We start from the raw sequence: 17,790 nt of genomic DNA on the forward strand, positions 1-17,790 counted from the left end.
GAAACCACACTAGTGAGTTTACATTTTATTCTGAAAGTAATAGAATTCCAGAAGGAATGAAAAAGAACATGACAAGGGGCAAGGAGACCATTGTAGCAACCCACCCAAGAGAAGACTAACTTTAATAATAGCAATGATGATAGGAAGAAATAGAAAAAATTCCTAAAATATTATAGAGGTAGAATCATATGGACCTGTTAAAGATGGAAGAAAACAAAGGTGAGGGGAACAAGGAGTAAAGAATGACACTCAGGTTTCTGGTTTGAGCAACTGGGAGTTACCATCCACAGAGAGTGGGAACAATGGAGGAGGCATGAATTATAAAATCAGATGATGAGTTTAATTTGGGAATACTGGGTTGAGGCTTCCCTAGGATATACAAGTAGAGATTCCCAGTATGTAGCTGACTATGGTAACAGTCCAAGAAAAAGTTCTGGAATGGAGATCTAGATTTAGAGGCATCAAATAAAGCTGGTAACTGAAACCACTGTGGTGGGTAACACTATTGGACAGGGATAGTGCAGTGAGTGAGAAAAGAAAAGGGTCTACAGAAGAATACTGATAAAAAGAAGTTCTTAAGCCATGATCAGAGGATAAAGAGCTCCAAAATAAAAACGAGAAGGAGTGGCTAGAGCAGAAAGAGGAAAGCCAGGAGACAATGGAGAGTTATTTCAGCAAAGGGATAGGATAGGTCTCTTCAACAAGGAGTGGTTAATGATGTCAAACAAAGGACTCAGAGTTGTCCATTGAATTAACTGTTCGCTCCTGGCCGAAAGCAGTCTCAGTAGAGTGGTGTGGTAGAAACAAGGCTACGGTGAGCCAAAAAGTAAAAGAGAAGTGAGAAAGAAGAAAGAGGAGTACTGACTCTAAGTCAAACCCAAGAGGACTCAAAGGAATCAAGAAAATGGAGTCCCTCAGAGATGCAGATTCCACGGCAAACGTCAGAGCGTACCTCTCCCTCTACTACTACGTTTAGTTTGTAGAGGAGATTTGAAATTAAAAGAAACGTCAGTTGTGCTATGATGGAGGAATTACTAGAAAAATGGCAACATACACACTAAGGCAGTGGAAGAGAAAAGTCTATCCTTTATACTGTAGTGACAGAGCATTTAAAAAGCTGACTGTATATTCCTGAGCCCTGGGGTTTGTTTAGAAGGAGCTAACAGAGTTACCTCTTTTTTCTCTTCTTGAAGCCACCACTGTAGGTTACCACCAAGTTGTCAATAAAGTATAGCCTGCTAAAGGACCCAGAGCAATCAGCTGGATTCACCGTATTCTAGAACTGTGCTGTCCAGTACAGTCGCTGGTAGCCAGAAGTGGCTATTTAAATTAAAATTTTAATTAATTAAAATTTAATTTTCATTTCTTCTGCTTTACTAGCCACATTTCAGCTACTCAATAGTCACATGTAGCTAGTGGCTACTGTATTGGACAGCATAGGTTATAAAATATTTCCATCATCTCAGAAAGTTCTATTAGACAGCACTGCTCTGGGGTAAAGAATCTCTTTTAGAATGTTTTTTTATATTACCCCAAGATTATAAACAGTTGCTGAGAGTCCCAAGAGTGCAACTTATCACATGTAGGCTTGGCTCCATCCAATCAGATTGAAGCCAAAGGAAGAAGAAAACTACATGATGTCGACTGCCCCTGTAGGATCTTTAGTGAAGTCTCAAGCTAAATATTATGCAAGAAAACCCTACAGAACTTGGGGGCCTATAAAAGAAAGATGACTCATCTCCTAAGACTCATTTTAAGGATGAAGATAAAGTTCAAAACAACAGATTTGAGAATGAAAGAGAAAAGTGGAAGTCCACTTATTTTTAAAACAGTGCTTGAAACATTAGAATTTATAACTTATTTAAATAGATGATACTAACGAGGTCCTTGCAAGTTGCTCAAATCTATATTTCTACCAGTCCTGGTAGGAAACCAAGCATTTAATTCCTAAAGTAGCGTATAAGGATCTTGCTATAATCTAATACCTAAGTTTTAATTCCACAAGAGAGAGAACATTCTCATGTAAGAATAGGAACTAGATACACCATTGCAATGGAATATGATTATGTATTAGGGACACATAAAAAAAGAATGTAAAAAAAAAAAAGAATGTAAAGGTAAAGACCAAGATTGTTTTGGAATTTGGTGCCAAGGTTCACATATACTGCCTTTAGTAAAATGGTAACAGAGACATTCCAGAGGATCAGGAAAGAGATATAATGAATGCTACCACCCTTAGAATTTTCATGGTGCTCACATAACAAGAACTGAAATCTGCACACTATCATTTCAACTGTGAGAAAACAGGTGGGGAGACCTACTCAGCAGATTGAAAAACAGACTCGGTCTGCTGTTTGTGGCATAGACATGTTATTCTAACGGTGTGTATCTGGAGCCCATGTTTCTTAAACCACTGGACTGCAAAAATCTTAGTAACTCAGAAGGCAAACTGTGCCCATGAAAATGGAGAAGAGCACAAGAATTTGAAAGTCCATTCCCCAAGGCATTCAGCTAACAAGCCTGCCTTTCTGTTCAGACAACAGGATTACTGAGAAAGAGAGGAAGTGAATGAAGAATAATTAATTGGAATAGCTCGTTTTCTTAAATAACAAAAACTAATTATGTTGTGTTAAGAAAAATAGAATGTTGGGGTTTTTTTAACCAGGAAAGAATGACAAATTAAAATCCTTAAGTCATGAGGAAAGTTGACATTTCCTTCTGAAATACAAAACTTTTAGGTTCAGAAACTATATTACAATTGAAAAACCAAGCCTTCAGAAATTAAATTCCAAAGCAAGTCTACAGCAGCGCTTACTTGGACACATTACACATGGTACATATTTTACGGTCCATGTTTAACAAATAACTGGGAGATGAAAAAAAAGTTTCACATATTCAACATGGCAGAATAAATTCTATAGCAAAAAGAAGAATTTTGAGTTGTTTTGAACACTACTCTGAGACATCACTTTCCATTAATCTAATTTTAGCAATTTGTATTCCTTTCTTTTTGGTAATTTTTAGAACAAAATGTCATCCCAGTTGAAAAACAAACTACATGTGTAAAATACTCTATACATCACCATCCTATAAATCTGAGGGGTGGTCCTCCTCTTTCGGTAAATCTCTAAAAATCTCATGAAACTAATGCTTATTTTCCTCAACTCTAGACTTTAATTTTCTATCTTCAGAACTTAAAAATACTTACATAATTGTCTTCAAATATGGCTTGACTTTTCTTCCTTGATGGAAACAGCATTCCTGCCAACTTCAAAATTTATAGCTACAACCATATTTTTTTAATTTTTAAAAGCACAAAAAATACCACAACTCCTCAAAGTGATTTTGAAATGAACATTTCTTCATCATCATAATTATCCCATGTCAAATTGAAATGCACTCCAACTCAGCATACAAACAGAAAGAACATTTACCTCTGAGTCTCAGTGCAAAATATTACATTTGGAGATAACATCAGCAACTAAAAAAGTCTTTCAGTGGCAATCATACTCCAGTCATTAAAAACGTCATAAATGAAGTAAAATGGTACATCTCGTAGAATCAAGTTCCCGTGTGTGTGTGTGTGTGTGTGTGTGTGTATGAGTGTGTACATATGGTACTTTCTCACTTTTACAGACTGCACCACAATTTTCAAAGGCACTTTCACATAACTTCATTAATTTGATCTTCCAACAATCCTGAAAAGTACACAAGACAGGGATTTTTTTATTATTCCATTTGACAGAGCAATAAACTGAGATACAGAGAGACTAAGTGGCCAAAACCCAAACCTCATCAGTGGCAAACCCTGGAAAAAGAATTCAGACTGTTGACTCCCAGACCAGTCCTTCAAAAGGAAGTTTAGGTGTGCAGTTTAAATTAGATGAGAAACATGCAAAGTTGCTGGGTTTCTAAAGCAGTTTGAACAATGATTCTTTTTAGTCCCCTAGCATCATAAAGGTTCACAATCTATCTCACTGCTGGAAAAATGGGACTGTCACCTGGATTACAGAGAGACTGTACCAAAAGGCTGCAACTGAAGTATTTTCATTTGCAAAATTATACGCCTTTGAAAACCTAGTCAACCTAATACTTTAGTTCAACAGTTTCTGAGGTAGAAAATATTAAAATTTACTGGAGAACATAAACTCTGGACCATTTATCTTTAAAAATAAGTAAAAGGATAATCTAGGGGGAAAATGTTTCAAGCAGAGTATAGGGGTGAAATTTAAATTTAGTGCTGCTTAAAAAACATGTTCAAAACTTGAATCTTTCCATACTGATTATGATTTTTTTCTCTGTTTCCTCCTTGAATCAGGATACCATAACAGGACAGTGCTGCAATATCCTTTTCACTTTTAAGTTACGGTGTCAAGTTTATATCTGCATCTGCTACATTTTTACAAAAATCTAACTGGCATTTGTAACCAATAAAAGTCAACATGAAAGGCAGTATTCCTGGTTATTTCAAATGACTCAAGGATTTCTTTTTCTTTTAAATTCCTCAAAGAAGCAAGTGAAGTAAATGGAGAATACATCAGTTTAAATTTTTACCTGCATTTCTCTATACTTTTCAATTATTAGGCAAGCTCCTAAAAGACAATTTTTTCTTCCTTTTCTTTTTCTTTCCCCCATAGCAACTAGAGCAGAGCTCAGAACAGGCCACAAAGATTTCACTGACTACACAGAAAACCAGGTAGAAATTCTCAGGTCCACCCTTCCAGGCCTAGGGACAAGAAGACACATCAGAGTCTAGGTTTCTTGCCACTGGTGATTTTGCAGAGGGAAATGAGCAGAACAGATGATGAGAGCCATAGGGGCTAGAAGACAGGGGAGCAGGTCTGTGTGAAATGGCTGTGGAGTAAATCCCTATCTAGACGTTGGAGCGGGCAGTGCCGGCTAAAAAAGACAACTGTCTAAAGAAACATATTAATCACTGAGTTCTAACAATTTTACACATAAGTCACGGACAGAAAACAGTTGAAAAAACTAATGTACCAAAACCAAAAACTAGTGTACCACACAGTAGTAATAACTGCTGGATGCAAAATGTGTATACACTGTTCGTTAGGCTATGTTCAGAATGAGACAATTTTCTGTTGAATAACTGGGACTTTCCTCTCTAAAATATGCCTATAAATTCCTCAGGCCACTGTTTAGTTTAGATCACATGATCTAGATATCTGTTTCTTCTAAGTCAAAATGTAAAACTAAGTCAGGCTAGTTTTACATTTTCTTGTGTTTCATTTTTTATTTGTTCCTATTCTTGAATACATAGTAAAGTAACAGTACATAGGCCTCTTTACCTTATTTTTTATATAAAATAAACTATATTTTATATACTTGAGGTTTGAACCGCTTACATGCCACAGGTATATTTTAGAGTTAGAATCAAAATTCTTTAAAAGCAATAAAAAACTGATTCCACTAAAGGGCAGGAAAAAATGGTAAATTCAGGGTCTTGAAAATGTCACACAATAAATAACCAACCTTGAATACTTAAGCATAATGTTTACCTGACAATATCTGTGAATATAGCAACAGAATATTAGAATACAACAGAATACATGTATGATAGAATAGCAATATATAGACAAGCTTATATAAAGTATATATACTTCATAGAAAAGAGAATGTTCATCCAAAAAGATTACATCTAAGTTCACAAAGGACAGTTTTTTTAAAAAATAGGCCACTATAGTCTGATTTAGGGATGGCGAAATAGCTTGTATCCTGTGAATTGCACTTGATATTTCAAATTTATGTGAGAAATTGTTCCCTAACATATTTTAAATGTGCATCTGTTACTGCTTATCTATGGGAGCTCAAGTACAAACTGCAGATCATCATCCAAAAACAAGGAGTATCTGAGCTACATATGATTTCACATGCTGTACAATAAAGAAGCCAACTCCTTTATTCAGAGAAAATGGCCCCATGGCCACGAGGCTAAGATCTCCTCAGTAGGTTGACTCAGAGTTAATCCTGACACAGAATGCTGGGGTTGTTGTAGAAATTCACATGTGTATTTGAGACAAACCAGCAGGAGGAATGCATGTGACAATCAAGGATTTCACGTACTTTGCGAAGCCAATGAAATCTTCGTGGTTGGTGTTGATGTAGGAGACTTGGATGTCGATCAACAGCAGTACCTATAAGTCCAAGAGAATCACTTCAGTGAAAACCCATCTTAAATATTCTCAAACACTAAATTCAGTAATAGCCTACAAATCATTTATCTTTATTTAATTTTAAAAAGGATGCTTCAGTTAGAATGAAAAGTTGCATTAAATTTTTTCATTAGACTCTCATTTTTACTCTAAACTCAGAAACAAAAGATCTATGTGAAAAGTCTGAGTCCCACATGAAGACAACAGCATTATAGTTTATAAGCATGTACTTAACATGCTTACTTAACACAGAGCCAACTTAACACAGAACCTAGAATTATTCTATTCCTCTAAAACATAGGTGTAATGTTCAAAAGGACACATGTATAAAAATACATGTGGCACGAAGGCCATGGAGGAGCTGCTTAGAGCTTCCTGCTCCTGTAGACATCATATGTTGTTAGCCACAAAATAGCAATATCACCTCTTGTTTTTCCTCTTTCTATCTCTTTAAGCTCCCTATAGGCAAGTAGAAGTATCTCATCAACCAACTCAAAAAGGCAATATACAAATAAAAAGCCTCCTTGAAATCAATAGGCTTCACTGAAGGTGAAATCTGAATGCATCCAAGCATTTGTGGTAACAGTTCATTGGCACAGTCTATATAATGCCCCCCAGGAGGTGCGTCCTCAGGAAAGCCTTCCCTGATCCTCACCCCACACCCTCACCCAAGACCAAGTTGGATCATGCTATTACTCTCATATAGTCTATAAATCATGATAATATTTTTATGTATTATACCCTATACTTTTTCTTTGTGGTGTTTATCACAAATGTAATTAATTATTTATATTATATTTTGTTTGATGTTTTGCTTCCCTGCAAGACTATAAGCTCCATGGAAGCAGAGATTATATTTATCTTGTTCACCACTTTATCCCCAGAACCTAGCATGATACACACAACAGGTGCCTGAGAAACATTTGTGGCTGTAAATTCTATGACTATCTACCAGTCTTGAAGAATAGTTTATTTTAAAGGGAGAAATTTATTCCCATATAATTAGTACATGGCCAAATATTATTGTTTCTCACTCATTACCCAATGCTATGGTCTCTGAGGCTTTGCTTTCGTGGCTAATCTCAGTTGGTCATCCGACCAAATCTTGCTGTGAGCCCCGAGGAGCCCTACCGAAAAAAAGACTAAATCACCCCAAACCCATCCCCACTACCAACATAAAGCCAATGCCCAGGCATTAACTGGGTCAACAATATCATACTTGTATGAAAAACTTTCATATCATCAGATAATAGTTTTTTTTCTTCTCTTAATGAAGAAAACTGAAGAGTTAGGAGGAGTCATCACTATTAGATTATCTGTGGCATTGCCACTATTCTCCCTACAATAAATCCAGATTCTATTAAATTTTATACCCCAAATCCATTTGGCTAGGAGTTTGGATCAATAAACCATAATATTTAAGCACAAATTAGTAGTTGCCACCATAAAGAGCAAAATATCTACATAATTCTCAACATTGCCAAAGGTTGTCGTGAATATCTTGGACGTTCACACACATTAACTTGGACTGCAGTACGGGGGAAAAGTGGAAGAAAAATAACAACTATGGCTGCTCTCATTCATATTCCTGGAAACTGGGAGTCTGTTTTCATCCTAGGAAAAGAGCCAGGTCGCATGTGGGGGATGAAAAGGAAAAAAGTACATTTTTTCTCTTTTTTTCACTCTCTCTCACTGCCTTTCTCACCCACAGTTATTGAAAATTTAGTTGAAGAAATGTACAGCTACCCCTGGTAGCAGTCATCACCCACAAAGCCAACCATTTCAACATGTAATTACATGTATGGAAGCACCTGGAATAACAGCAGGCACACACCGAAGCTCAAAAAACCTTTGTTTTAGAAAAACGTTCAGGGAGATTTATGGTTTTTCATATTTTTAATTCTGAAGAATTTCCCCCACACACAAAGTTTCCAGAGCAGAGGTTGGTAATAATTCCATTTTTTTTAAAAAAACTGCAAGAATACCTCAAAGCAGTACTGGCACAGAAGTCTAAGGAAATGGGTCACTCTCTGACCAGCGACTTCAGAAGTACCATATGGCCTAAAGCAGCACGGAGTTCAGAACTCAAATGTGAAATCTATGCAAACTGACATGTTCACGTTACCAAAAACATGCATGTGTTTACTATGCCACACAGGTCAATATTAGCAGTGGCAGGCACCAGCTTCTTCAGGCAGTTGATTAACTGTCACACCAGGCCACCTGAGATGGTCACTTAGGAGAGAGATGCTCGCTCCCTCCCTTAACTCCCACTTGGGGAATGAAGTAATCACTGCATCAGAGGTACAGATGGAAGACAGTCTCCCTTGAAATCAGAAAAGGCAATTCTTTCTCATGTCTACTATGTGTCATAGCTCTTTAGGAAAACAAAAACAACTAAAATTAATGAAGAACTAAGAGCTATATCTGGATTACTTCCTTTCATCCTCACAAAATACCTGTGAGTTAACTACCATTATTATTCCACTTTCAGATGAGGAAACTGAAGTGTAAAATTAATAAATAACTTGTTCATTTACACAGAAAGCAAATGATAGAGCTTGGATTCGAACTCAGGCAGTCTGAACCCAGAACCCACAATTTTTTTTCTTTTTTTTTTTTTAATAATTTTTTTCCTTATTTTTTTGGCTGCATCGGGTCTTAGTTGCAGCACATGGGATCTTCATTGAGGCACGTGGGATCTTTCATTACAGTGCGTGGAACCCACGTCCCCTGCATTGGAAGGCGGATTCTTTACCACTGGACCACCAGGAAGTCCCTGGAGCCCACAATCTTAATGACAATGAAAAATGTGACTGTGTCATTTCAGTAAAACAAAAACTATGAAACATGAAGAAGTTAACTGATTTAGATATGAACACAAAGATAATTAAGATAAGAATTGTACAACTTTTTCCTCAATACTGTTTTTACACAGGATCCCTAAGAGTTAAGTAGAATGTATTATCATTTGAACTTCATAGAATAAAGACACAAATTAAAATGGTTATCTTAGTTACTTAAGGTCAGGAGTACAGTTGATAACAGAACTCGTTTTCTTGGTCCAGCAGGAGCCATGACATTAGGTGTGTGGGGGAACTTCTGGTCTCAGGTTGTATACCTGGACCCAGGCTTGACTTCACTGGCTCATGAGTTAACACTGATTTGTTTATCTCTACTAAGTCACAAAGCCTATTTTCTCCACTTTTGGCTATTGTGACTACTCCAAGAGTGAGAAAGTTGCGAAATAAGTGAAAACTATGAATAATCGTTAGTTGACTTTCAAAACGCGATGATAGGGCTTCCCTGGTGGCGCAGTGGTTGAGAGTCCGCCTGCCGATGCAGGGAACACGGGTTCGTGCCCCGGTCCGGGAAGATCCCACATGCCGCGGAGTGGCTGGGCCCGTGAGCCACGGCCGCTGAGCCTGCGTGTCCGGAGCCTGTGCTCAGCAACGGGAGAGGCCACAAGAGTGAGAGGCCCGCGTACCGCAAAAAAAAAAAAAAAAAAACCACGCGATGATAAAAAGTAGCAGCAATGAATCCCAAAGCTCGAGCAGAGAGCAGCAGGTTGTTACCAGAGTCACTCACAAATATCCCAACCTGCCAGGCCTCCATCCCTCTGTCTCTTTGCTTTCTCCTTCCACGCCCACCCCAACCCTACAGCACCCTCTAACACATGTTGCATGTGTCTCTCTCCCTGTGGTTTGTCTCTACCTCTCTCTCTCCTATTCTGCCTTCCTCCTTTTCCCCAGTTCTTTCTCTCCTTCTTTCCAATTCACCTAAGAACCACAAAATCTTGGAATTCTAACTTATAGAGGACTTCAGAGATCATATAGACCAACATTTCAACATTGTACATGAGGAAAAAACAGTCCTGAGAAGTGATTTGCTCAAGAACATGCTGTTACTCTGTGGTGAACACATGGCTTCAGTCCAGTGTCCATGCTGTCACACTCACAGCTGTGTCCTGTAACTGAAGAGCATCTGAAAACCTTTGTGTTTCCCATTATAATGTTTTATAAGTAACTAAGAAAACATCCACCTAAATTTAAGAAGCTTTAATTATTTTCACGTAGTCCTTAACTTTTTTCAATGAATTATCCTCACTTGAAAATAATCGTTCATTCGTAGTTAGCCAAGATTCGAAGACAATTTCAAAGCCACTCCTTACAAACCATGTGTATTTACAAAATAGTTAGAAATGCTTAAAAGAGCTGTTCTTAAATGTTTTTATTTTTTTAGTCATAGGTTCCATGGATAAGCTGATGAATAGCTTTATCCATTCTCCTCAAGAAAAAAAATAAAAATACTAAACATTTTGCAAAACATTTCAGCAATTTATGAATATCCTGGTGCCCATCTGTGGGCCCGATCTTAAAGAAAATATGTGATATGTTTCCAGATTAGTGGTTTTCAAAGTGGGGTGTGTACATGCTAAGGGTACACATGATGATTCATGAAGTGTTGAAAAAAATAATGGAACTCCTATTACTGCTTTTTAAATGTTATCCTTCTAAGGTCTTTATATATGTTTATATTTTTAACATACGCAAGATGTTAGTATAGCAACACATGTATAAAATTTATAAATAAGTAAAAATAGACATATGTGGTGGTGTTCTCAGCTCTTTTTTTTTTTCCATTCAGGGATACACCAACTGTTGGAGACCAAACAATCCTGGAGAGGTCTTCCACTTCCCACAAGGACCCTGCCCACCAGGGAAGGCCTCTCCTCACCTGGTCCTTTGTCTTCCCTTCTCGCTCACGAATGTGGTTAGCAACAATCCTTTCCGTTTCCTCGCAGAGTCTGGGGAAGTTTGCCAGCTGTCAAGAAAAACAGATCTGAGTGTTAATACTCAAATATATACTGCCAAAAAAGAAACAAAAATAAGTTATGTTGTATTCCAGAAGACATGCATTACCATTCTGGAAGCAGAAATGAAATATCCTAAAGAAGAATGGCAGAGTGACAGAAAAGACTGCACAAACTACAATCAGAAGTTACTACGTTATCTGAGAAGAAGCACTTCAAAACCAGCAGAGAAATTTCCTGCAAAGAAAACAGAAACCCAGATACCATCTAGCTCTATGCTGTACAGAGTTAGCACTTAATAAAGTTCAAAGATGAAGAAGACAGAAATGAGGATGAAAAGGAGGAAAATGACTAACATTTATAGAGTGCTTACCACGTTCCAGGTTGTGTGCTAAGCACCACATGAATTACCTCATTCGAAATTCACAACAATCATAAAAGACAGATCCGATTATTAACCCCATTTTACAGAGGAGGAAAGCAAAGTGCAGAGAGGTTAAGTAACTTGCCCCAGACTACACAGTTCAAAATCAGTGGGTCCAGGATTCCTACCCAAGCCCTCAGACTCCAGAGCTCCTGGTCTTGTCCATCACTCTTTGAGGATGATTCACATTCCATGAACCACAGAGACCATTTTTTTAAAATTCTACCCTAACAGATGTGTTTTTATATACATATTTTTGGCAAAACTGCAGAAATAATGCATGTCAATCACTTATCCCATCTCAATTATGCAGGTAATTGTCCAAAATTTAGTTTGCAAAAATGAATGAATTATAGTTGTTTTCAGTGTAAGGAAGAAAAGAAAAGGATGCTATCAATACAAGGATGTTCAAGGAAGCCTAACCTAAAAACGGGGCTTAGTCGGGTAAAGTCAGTTGTGGGGAGAATGGAGCTTGCCAAGCACAGGAGAGGACAGGGACAATGAGTGGTCAAGGAAGTAAAGGAAGGTCAGTGCAGAGAGCAAGGGGATGGTCTTTAGGCAAAGCTAGAATGGTAAACAGGGGCTTGATCCTTGTAGACCTGTTAGGAATTTTGGCTTCTGAAGCAATTCAGATGGAAAATAAGGGGACTTGGACAGGGATGGCAGCAATAGAAAGGGAAAAAAGTGGGCAAATTCATGGTTTATGACAGGCAAAGATGAATTCCATTTATTATAAAAAGCACTTGCAAATTAATAAGATTAACACTAATATCTCACATAAAAACAGGCAAAAAACGTGATTTAATTTAAAAAGAAATTTAATGGTCAATAAGAGATATTAAACTGCACAGAGTAATACAAAGAAAGATAATAACTACTATGTTGTCAAGTTACTATAATCATTTTTTTTTTTTTTTTTTTTTTCTGTACGCGGGCCTCTCACTGCTGTGGCCTCTCCTGCTGCGGAGCACAGGCTCCAGACACACAGGCTCAGTGGCCATGGCTCACAGGCCCAGCCGCTCCGCGGCATGCGGGATCTTCTCGGACCGGGTCACGAACCTGCGTCCCTTGCATCGGCAGGCGGACTCTCAACCACTGTGCCACCAGGGAAGCCCTATAATCATTTTTATAAGACTTAATGCAGGTGAAGGTGTACTGAGACTAGCACAGTTTAAACTTGCTGAAGGGACGTCAATGAGAATAATCTTTCTGTTAAGCAATTTGGCAATATGTTTCAAAAATTTTAAAGACACACACACGTCAGTCTAATTACTTCATGGAATTCTGAGCTAAAATAATAAGGAAATTCATCACAGCGTTACTTGTAATAGCAACAATAAGACAAATAGACATAACTCTATAAGCCACCTAAGTATCCAATGATGTTAAATAAATTAAGGTAGGTCCACTAATGGGATGTAATAAGCCATTCCAAATAATAGCTAATATTTGATATAATACTATCTAATTTATAAATAATATCTAATAACATGCTAAAGTGTCTATGACACTGGGTGAAGAAAATCAGGCTACTAAATATAAAATGTGATTACACACAAGCATATACACACACTCACAGTCACAGGCTACCATATACACTTGATACTCTTTGAGGATATAGCCAAAAACCTTAAAAACTCCAAAATTCTTGAGTAATACTGTAGCACATAATATTTCCCCTAACTTGTATGCTAGGCCTCCCTGAGATGTGATTGCTCCATGGTCATTGGAGTCACTGTGCGCACCTACTTTATAGCATGCATGATGCACATCAGTGTCTTAGCAAGACAACAAACTGCACTACTTCATGGAACCACTGTGATTACAAATCACATATAAATGTTAAATCACCTAATGCTGTAAGTGTGCTGTCTGTGCACAGAAAAGAATCTGCACAAATACTACAAAATGTTAATGGCAACAACCTCTTTGAATGATGGGCTTATGCATAATTTTAATTTTTTTCTATATACATGTCTGCATTTTCCAAATTTTTCCACAACGAACATACTTTTTTAAAAAAATTTATTTATTTTTGGCTACATTGGGTCGTCGTTGCTGTGCACGGGCTTTCTCTAGTTGCGGCGAGAGGGGCCTACTCTTCGTTGTGGTGCACAGGCTTCTCATTGCAGTGGCTTCTCTTGTTGCAGAGCACGGGCTCTAGGCGCTCGGGCTTTGGTAGTTGTGGCACACGGGCTCAATACTTGTGGCTCGCGGGCTCTAGAGCGCAGGCTCCGTAGTTATGGCGCACGGGCTTAGTTGCTCTACGGCATGTGGGATCCTCCCGGGCCAGGGCTCTAACCCGTGTCCCCTGCATTGGCAGGCGGATTCTTAACCACTGCGCCACTAGGGAAGTCCTAGAGTACTTTTATTATAACAACATCATTAGAGCATAGAAACCTGGCTGCCTTGGTCACCTCAAAATTCACAGCCCAGTGTCTGTTCATGAGATCACCAAACCATCACCCCCTTACTGAGACTCCTAGCTGAATCCTGAGATCTGTGATCAGTTAGGTGCTTACTTCATGAATAACTTCAAGACACAAATGAAGCTTCCATTTTGAGTTTTGGAAACATTCTTCGGGGACAGTTCTATCATTCCAGAAGCCGTTTTATACTCTGAGAATACTGCAAGTTATTTTTTGTAAGGCCTATAAAAAGTCTCTAAGTATGGAAGGGATAGCTGATGAATACTTGTCCTTCTTCTTGACTAATGCAAAACTAGGTGGCACATCCGGCACAAACCACTAGCCTGCACTAGGCCACCAGAGCAATTGTTCCTCTTCTGCACTCAGAGAGCACCCCAAGCTATCATTGCATACTTGCTTTTGATGATAGCCACACTAACATAGAACCACACTCCTGCAGAGAAGTGACTACACAAGCAATAGCGGTCTACTAAATAGGATGGGGATGGCAATAGCATTTAGAAAATGGATTATAGCAGATTATTTCTAAAACACCAAAGAGTGGCAATATAAATATTTATTCAGAAACTAAATACTTGATAGCTGAAGGACCACAGACTAGTATGCAGACATCAATAAGTCAAGGAAAGGCCAAAATGATAAGAGCATCCCATGAAGTAGAAACATCTAAGAACCCTCCAATCTACTGCCCTTGGCAGGAGGATTGATTTTTTTGTGTGTACCTCCTGATCTTTCCAAGCTCAATTTCATCGGGAAAGGAACCCACCAGAGTCATATTTTTGTATCTACAACTGAGAAAACTGGATGTAAATGAGCCTAAATTCTAAGTGGGATAAAATGGAAAGAGAATACACTAGAAGAACTGCCCTCAGAGAAATATTGAAGGGGACAGTAAGCAGGAAAGATCTAGGCATTACTGAAAGGCAGTAATTAAGCCAGTACAGTTTCTAATTGGTTGATCTTAAAAGGTTTGTAGGAGTGTAAAAAATGTTGTGGGAGTATAAAACTCAAAATGATGGTTTTAATTGCTGGCTCCCAAATGTAATGCTCCAGTCCCAATTCTTCATAATACATATAGGAAAAAGGCAAAAAAAAAAAGTCCTACTGACATTCAGAATGACTTCTGAGTAGGCTTTCTGCCACTCATTTCACTACCTCATTCAGCAGAGTCCCTGCTCAGTTTGCGTGACATTCTACTTAGCTTTAACAGATACTTAGCTGATTGCTCACTTCAATTCCTTGCCTCTCTTCTACGTCTCTTACTTAAGGTGCAATCAGTTTTCTCAACCACTTAAGTCATTATAATTTTCAATCTCTTTTGCTCTGGATGTTGAACTAAAAGCTTACCATTGTAAGAACACAATTTTTTTGTCAAAGTCATCAAAATTTTAATCATGTGTGCCAAAATAATATTGACCTAGAAATCACCATCATTAGATTTTTATTCTTCTATTAATTATTTAAATATTCTGCAAATTGATTTATACAGGCTCAAGGAATTAAGGCTTTGCTATTGGATATAATAATTTTATATTCTTAAATTTATTTCACATCAGTCATTCATTTAACAAACATTCTTTGGGCACCACTATAGGCCAGCTCTGAGCTCAGTTTATGTCAAAGCACCTGATATTGGAAACCTCACAGTCTTGAGTGGCAGGTTGACTATACAGATAAATTGTTATGCGAGAGAAATATTTAACAAAAATCAAGGAGAAACACAAAGAAGTAAGTGGCTAAACCTGCTCTGAGAAGGCCTCAGAAGATTTGATGCTTAAACAATGACAGCAAAGCTTCCAGACAAAGTTGAACATCTATTAAATGATAAATTACTTCTAAATAGCTTATGTTAAAATTATGTTGAATATTCTTAAATAATAAGGAAGATTAAATGGAGTCATAATATACCTGTATTTAGGAATCAAAACTTTAGGTATATAATTCTAAGAGAAAACTTTATACTTGTTTTGAGACAAAGTAGCACCATCATTTTTTTAAATACAAAAGCATGTTTTAATAAAATCCAATATTTTAAGTATTATTTAGGGTAGTGTTTAATTATTTTGATGGGACGTCAATATAAAAATTTAATTTTACGCATGGAGCACATTTTTCCCTAGAGGAAAAAATATCACTTGAAAGACATTTCTACTCAATAAAAATATACACTTACAAAATGTATTAACCATTGATTAATCCGATCATGAGAGCCATACTATTAGGTATCTCTTGGAACAGGCACAAGGCCAGGCAAGATTCTATACCTTCAAGAGTAACTAGTTCAATGCCTTAAGCAAAGACTCAGGTTCTTAGGTAACCATCTGTTCACAGTTCCGTTGCAAACACCACTGAGAAAATGAACTAAAACCAGAATAAAATTTCTTTTATGTGCATGACTTGAGTTGATGGTTTGGCTGACCTAAAGATATGGGCTCTATTTTGATCAAAATGCTATAAACCAACCACTGTTGGCCACGCACTACAAACTCAGTAGCCATAATGATTTCACTGCTTATAAAAGCATGCAATAATTTTATTCTATTTATGTGAATTAAAATCTGCCCTTAGGGCTTCCCTGGTGGCACAGTGGTTGGGAGTCTGCCTGCCGATGCAGGGGACACGAGTTCGTGCCCCGGTCCGGGAAGATCCCACATGCCGCAGAGCGGCTGGGCCCGTGAGCCATGGCCGCTGAGCCTGTGCATCCGGAGCCTGTGCTCCGCAATGGGAGAGGCCACAGCAGTGAGAGGCCCGCGTACCGAGAAAGAAAAAAAAAAAAAAAAAAAAATCTGCCCTTAAAACTCCTAGTGATTTTTAATTTGTGTGTAGCATAATGGTGGATTTATTCAGGAGATGAGAGAATATTTATTTGGGCACAACACATTTGTTATGAAAAAAGGAAAAACAGAAGTATTCACATTTACAAAAGTGATCAAAAATGAGAAACAATTCTAGTAAAACAGGTCAAGAAACTTCACAAGCGTAAGTTGGAAAATTCTTTATTGAGGATTCTATATTTTAGGAGTGGCATATAGGAAGTCTAGGAAGATCTAAGTGAAGTTGGTAAAAAGGGGAAGGATGCCAGATCCCACCCGGGTGGCCTTGGGTAAAGTAGTCAGAGAGAAAGAAATACTGGTAGTCCTTCTTCTCCAAGTGGGCAAATCCCAAACCTCAAATATTTTCTACAACTGATGGGAGGAATGGTGAGCTCTGTGAAGGAAGACATATATGGTAAGTTGATATGTTCTCCATTACATATCTGACCTTATTATTTCTTCTAAACAAAGAAATGAAGAGAATGCTAGTGTTATTTAGCAGATGATAAGGAATTAAAAGAAAAAGCCCAACCTTAAGTGAAATAAAGCTGAAAGGTAGTCAGAAGAGCCATAATCTCATTAAGTAATCAGAAAACATCCAAACAGGAGGGCAGGAGGGTGTTGGTGCTGGGTCAAAACAATACCTGAAGACAATAACCAGGTTTTCATCACCACTCTCTCCACATTTATCTCTGGTAAACATTATTAAGCAGTTAAAATGGAACAAGAAAAATAATGCAGAAAGTAAGAGGAAAAGCAGGGGCCAGGGTAAATTATAAATTAAGAATTAATTGCAAAGATCATGAATCCTTTAATGAAGTGTGAGATTAAAAGGTGAGATTACTATCTCTTGAATTTTAGTCAAGTCCCAGGACTGAATTTCATATAAAACCCAACAAATGATTCAAACTTTAATACTCAGCCTGATTTGAAACCTGAGTACCATGGCGCATTACATGAGGCATCTGCTGTATGAGTAGCACAGCACAGAGTGTTTGACTGGACAGCCAGCCATTAGAAGAGATGAAATGCAAATCTTTATGTACAGAGTGAAAACCAGAGCAGATCTATCCAGACCTAAAAGAAAATCCCATTTGAGCATGATGCTTTGTAGTTATTCTCTTTCATCCTACAAGCTTTC

The 17,790-nt window shown here is 37.8% G+C and overlaps 1 protein-coding gene across 5 annotated transcripts in view; it reads right to left on the reverse strand.

The window, feature by feature from the left end:
- The window catches only part of DNM3 (dynamin 3), a 571,656-nt gene that overhangs the window by 322,682 nt on the left and 231,184 nt on the right, over window positions 1-17,790 (reverse strand). For all 5 annotated transcript variants that reach the window (XM_027086312.1, XM_027086311.1, XM_027086315.1 and 2 more), the window contains exons 11-12: window positions 10,908-10,994; window positions 6,082-6,152 (exon numbers count right to left, since the gene is read on the reverse strand). In XM_027086312.1, the coding sequence (XP_026942113.1) occupies window positions 6,082-6,152; window positions 10,908-10,994 (158 nt within the window). The remainder of the gene's footprint in view (window positions 1-6,081; window positions 6,153-10,907; window positions 10,995-17,790) is intronic.

Source organism: Aethalodelphis obliquidens, unplaced genomic scaffold (genome assembly GCF_003676395.1).
Source record: "Aethalodelphis obliquidens isolate GAN/ISIS:26980383/991018 unplaced genomic scaffold, ASM367639v1 scaffold55, whole genome shotgun sequence".
NCBI lineage: Eukaryota > Metazoa > Chordata > Mammalia > Artiodactyla > Delphinidae > Aethalodelphis > Aethalodelphis obliquidens.